This window comes from Meriones unguiculatus, chromosome 8 (assembly GCF_030254825.1).
Source record: "Meriones unguiculatus strain TT.TT164.6M chromosome 8, Bangor_MerUng_6.1, whole genome shotgun sequence".
In the NCBI taxonomy this organism is placed as follows: Eukaryota; Metazoa; Chordata; class Mammalia; order Rodentia; family Muridae; genus Meriones; species Meriones unguiculatus.
This window is the reverse complement of record NC_083356.1, coordinates 113,461,963-113,467,230: the sequence shown is the minus strand read 5'-3', so window position 1 is coordinate 113,467,230 and position 5,268 is coordinate 113,461,963. Positions and strand designations below refer to the sequence as shown.

General features: G+C 48.0%; 1 protein-coding gene across 2 annotated transcripts; it reads right to left on the bottom strand.

Annotated features, from left to right (window-relative positions):
• Window positions 1-969: 969 nt before the first annotated feature.
• Neurod1 (neuronal differentiation 1) lies at window positions 970-4,993 on the bottom strand. Of its 2 annotated transcripts, none has more exons than XM_021643326.2 (2): window positions 4,836-4,993; window positions 970-3,663 (listed from the first exon to the last, which is right to left on the bottom strand). In XM_021643326.2, the coding sequence occupies exon 2, from the start codon at window positions 3,341-3,343 to the stop codon at window positions 2,276-2,278; it is 1,068 nt and encodes a 355-aa protein (XP_021499001.1). In that variant the 5' UTR covers window positions 3,344-3,663; window positions 4,836-4,993; the 3' UTR covers window positions 970-2,275. The 2 variants fall into 2 exon arrangements, with proteins under 2 accessions (XP_021499001.1, XP_060246380.1); XM_060390397.1 differs by having other exon boundaries at window positions 970-3,354; window positions 4,836-4,992.
• Between the last annotated feature and the right edge of the window lie 275 nt (window positions 4,994-5,268).

Here is a 5,268-nt window from a genome sequence, read left to right as displayed (position 1 = left end):
AAACAATGGAGTTACTAATGACAGTAATCAGAGAAGCACAGCAGAGCCAGGGTACAACTGCCAAAGTGCTCTTCCCTAGGAATCAAGACTGTCAGCCATTTCTCGTGGGAAGGGAATTGCCAAACTATTTTTTAAGTGGCCTTACCGATGGACAGAAGTTAAGTTCGTCTGTGTGTGTGTGTGTGTGTGTGTGTGTGTGTGTGTGCACATGTGTGTGTGCACATGTGTGTGTTTAGGTGCATATATATTATGTTTATAAAGCCAAAATAGACTGCAAGAAGACTGGGGAGCAATATGCCTCCCTAAAATAGTATAGAGTAGTATATTCTTATGTACAAAAACTCACTAACACTTTTGTGGTACAATTATCGAAGTCATTCCCAAGCACTTAACACAACAATTATAAAATGCCACCTCTTCTGAGGATTTTTCAATTAATTAAATAATTTCTCTATAATATCAGACATATAATTTTGGAGACAGCACTGTTTTGAAAGAAGTCTGTTTAGTTCAGGGGAATGTACAGGTAACAGATCACTAAGAAAATATTCAAATTTTATATTTTAAATGTGTAAACAAATTAAACTAAGGTAGTTGTTTATGTCTTGCTGGTTAATAATTAAGTAAATATGCCTTTAAAATAAAAGAAACTTCTAATAATCATTTCAACAAAATGGTTAAAAACAAACCCACAAGCCAAAAATTAAAAACTGCTTTAAAGTGAAGTATCCCAGTTGTTTGTCCTGGTTCTCTGTGCCCAGTATTTAATAAAACAGTGGCTGGGTCTGTTTGTTATCTATGAAGCACGGGTGACTCCCTAAGCAGGATGATGGACTAAGCACAGACAGCTCAAGTCTTTATTTCACAACCAGGGCTTAACATTTTTAACTCAGCAAATACAGAAGTCAGTCCCCTAGGTGAAATTTTATCCTTTTAAACCCACTTTTGGAAGAAACGAAACATTTGTCCTGATTTTCCATACTATTTTTATTGCAACTGCATGAGAGTTTTCTAAGTTGTGCATTACACAATAATACTCAGGAGTACAGACAAGATTACAGTACAGGTCAATTCCAGTAGTACCAGCATCACATCTCAGACAGCACGTATTCTGGACTGCATTTTACATGCAACAGCTATTGTTCTAATTATGAAATCAATGGTTTGACTTTTATTTAAGCTACTGTACTAACTGACTACATAGGTGTAAATCCCACCGTTAACAACCTGAATAAATGTCGGCTCAGATTATTACATAAGTAGATGACACACCACCATTTGTTTGACTATGTATAAAATCATGCATTTATAGATTCTGGAGACATCGATAGCTTTAGACACTCCATAAAATCATGGAATTCAAAGAAGTAAAAGACTAAAAAGAAAGAGTGCAAATTGTATGTGATAGTCAAGCAGCCTTTGATTTAAAGGAGTGTGTGTTGGCATTTATTTATAATATGTATGTACAAGCTTGTGCAAGTAATGAATTGATATGTTTTGATAAGGAATGCATCTCTTTTTTTTTCATCCTCTTAAGTGTTATGGGTCTGGTTTCTATTTTAGGAAAAGGGAAAGATTTTAAAGTGAGATGGATTGCTCAAATTGTGCATTTTTTTTTCTTTTTACAATTAGATAAGGAAGAAGTGCTAAGGCAACACAATAACTTTCTAAGCACTTTTCTGCTGGTTTAAATTAGTTAAATTATTTTGTATAAATTAAATATAATTCTACTTTTCTGATATGTATAAAAATTGATGAAGCTGCATGGTTTTAAAATAGGAAATCCACATTATAAAAAGTCATTAAAAATTCTGTACAAAATCACAACAAAATAATTCAGCATGGGAAAGGTAACAAGTAGTAAAATGCTGGTTGAAAAATATATATTTATATATATTTTAATTGGCCCATTACTAGTTTAAAAATTGCATAGATCCTAATTATTGCTTGTGATTTTTTTATCCCGATCAGATAATTAATATGATCTGAATACAGCTACACGAAATTCGTGGTACACGTTTCCTTTTTTACTTCACTGTATTGTTATTATCTTTAAAATAGAAGAGCTATAGAAAACAATACACAAGGTGAACAGGAACTTTGATCCCCTGTTTCTTCCAAAGGCAGTAACGACAATAAATACATATATCACTTGAAGCTTTGAGTATTTGCACTTTGCAGCAATCACAGCAAAAGGGCTGCCTTCTGTAAACAGGACAGTCACTGTGTGTGCACAGTGGGTTCGTTTCCCGGGAATGGTGACACCGGTGTACCTCTAGTCGTGAAAGATGGCGTTTAGCTGGGCACTCATGACTCGCTCGTGATGCGAATGGCTATCGAAAGACATGATATTGTCTATGGGGATCTCGCAGCGAGGGGCAGCGGCACCGGAGAAGATTGATCCGTGGCTTTGGGGCCCTGCCAGGGTCGCGGCAGGGTAGTGCATGGTAAAGGCGTAATTTTTTTCAAACTCGGTGGATGGTTCGTGTTTGAAAGAGAAGTTGCCATTGATGCTGAGCGGAGGGCTGAGGGGTCCGTCGAAGGAAGGGCTGGTGCAGTCCGTCAGGGGGCTTTCAAAGAAGGGCTCCAGAGCCGCGCTGTAGGCGTGTGGCGGCGGCTTGACGTGAAAGACGTGGGAGCTGTCCATGGTGCCGTAGGGCGGGCTGGGCAGCCCCGGGGACTGGTACGAGTAGGGGTGCACCGGGAAGGAAGCGCTGGCTGCGGGCAGGTGCGGGGCCAGGTCCGGGTTCTGCTCGGGCAGGAAAGTCCGGGGGTTGAGCTGCAGGCAGCCGGCCACCAGGTTGGTGGTGGGCTGGGACAAACCTTTGCAGAGCGTCTGTACGAAGGACACCAGGTCCGGGCTTTTGCCTGAGCGCAAGATCTCCGACAGGGCCCAGATGTAGTTCTTGGCCAGACGCAGCGTCTCGATCTTGGACAGCTTCTGGGTTTTGGAGTAGCAGGGGACCACCTTGCGCAGGTTGTCCAGAGCCGCGTTCAGCCCGTGCATGCGGTTGCGCTCGCGGGCGTTGGCCTTCATGCGCCTCAATTTAAAGCGCTCCAGGCGCGCCTTGGTCATCTTCTTCTTTTTGGGGCCCCGTCTCTTGGGCTTTTGATCATCCTCCTCTTCCTCCTCCTCCTCCTCTTCCAGGTCCTCCTCTTCGTCCTCCTCTTCTCCCCCGTTCCTCAGAGAGTCCTCCTCTGCATTCATGGCTTCGAGCTCGTCCTCCTTCTTGTCTGCCTCGTGTTCCTCGTCCTGGGAACTGAGACACTCGTCTGTCCAGCTTGGGGGGCCTTGGGGCTGGGGCTCGCCCATCAGCCCACTCTCGCTGTATGATTTGGTCATGTTTGCACTTCCTGTATTCAACAGGGAGAGAGGCAAGCAGAAAGAAGAAAGAAAGAAAGAAATCCACCCGCTCTGTTTAAAAGCTAGGCGAGCCTTCAGCTCCTTCTCCCCGGTGCTGCAGAAACGCGCAGGAACAGAAAAGCGCCGAAGTGCACGGGGAAATGGACGCCTCTCGGAAAAGTTAAAGGCAGCTTGGTGCTGGCGTCCGGGCCTCGCTGCTGCGTAGTAGGGAGGGCTGGGCTGCCGTGGGAGGCTGCGGGGACGTGTCCTAGTGACCAGCTCAACCGTGTGCAGGGCGCCTGCTTGCCCAGCCGGATGCCCTGTGTGGAAACAAACGCAGAGCCCATGTTTTCCTGCATGTGTCCCAAGTCACTCCCCACTCACAGGAAGGAGGACTTTGGAAATGGAATTTTCTGAGCCCATGTCTGTTCTGGCTTCTCGGTACTTAGAGGTTTAGATAAATTGAAGAGCCATTACGTAATTTACTAACACTGACCCCGATTTTTTAAGAAGATTATGCAGAGGAGAGATTGGAGAGCCAACGCACGGAGGGGGGAAAAGTAGTTTCCACCAAATTATTTTCCTATTAACGACACATTTGGCCACAGAAGGGGGCACACGTCTTCCATCCCCCCTCGCCTTTCTTTCTCAGCTCCCCCCCCCCCCCCACATTCCCACCTTGTACAAAAGCTCTGGCTCCCAAGCGAGGCTCTCCCACGCGCAGGGGATCAGGTGCAGGAGGCTGCTCTCTAATAAACAGCCCATTGAAAGGGCCGCCCGCTCTTTATTGGGGCTTTTCAAAGTTCGCCTCCAACCTCCCTTTAAAAGATCGAGTAATGACGATGCTCAGCGACTGGCCGCGGCGAAGGTGCCGCTTTTCCAATAAGGACTGCAAAAAGCCTTCCGTGAAACAGCCGCATGTCCGTCCCAGCAGAGGCTGCCGCGGGCGGGCTCGGCGAGTTTGGGGCAGTAACAGGTAGCAGGAGGAGTCCCTTCCTCCCTTCCTTTCCTCCCGCTCCCCCCACATCGCGGCTGAACCGTCTCGAGTCCAGTCGCTTCTCCAGGACGTGTGTGCCCCGTGGCCCTGAAAGCGTTCACGGGCACAGTGCGCCTTCGTAACAGCGCACAAAATAAAACTCCCGGCCCCGGGTGCCCTCCCTTGCTCCCTCCCTGGAATGAGTGAGAACGGGAGGTGGTTGTTTGCTTTGGGGACTTTCAAATAACCGCTTACAAATAATCACAGTTACTCCCCCTCCCCAAACCTCCCGAAAGCTCCGCTACTATTAAAAATTAAATTTAATTAGAAAGCCTGCAGGGGTACTTGAGTGCTGGGACTCATTATGTGCGAGTACTTGTGGGCAATTATGGGGAGGGACACTGGTCCCAACCCACGGCAGCCGGCCCCACGAATGTGCGCATGCAAAGCGCCGAGAAACAGTTCCTCAGTTACTGCTTTTATTCTCGGGAGAGGGGGAAAAACAATCGTAATTACCTGTTGTTAAAAGGCCCCGAACAGTGACGTTCTCATAACCCTGGAGCCTCGGGACGCCGTGCCTTCTGCGTGGGCGAATTCCTCGTGTCCCGGTGGCGCCGGCGCTAGGGTTATATAGCCGAGTTGCTGATGCTGAGCGCGGGCGGGGCCGCGAGCTGAGCAACCAGCAGGTCCCGGAGCCCCGCGATCGCGCACGCGTCCGGGCTGAGCGACTCCCGCCCCCGCCCCCCCCCCCCCAGCGCTCCCCTCCCGCCCCTGCCGCCACCACTCCCCTCGCCCCCACGGTACCTCCGCCCCTGCTCCTTCCTCCCCGGCATGCGCCATATGGTCTCCCCGGTCCAGCCAAGAGCCGGGAACCACGTGACCCGCCTATTTGTATGCCGCGGAGCGCTCCATTCCGGCCCCTTTGTGGCCAGAAGAAAGTGGCCCATCT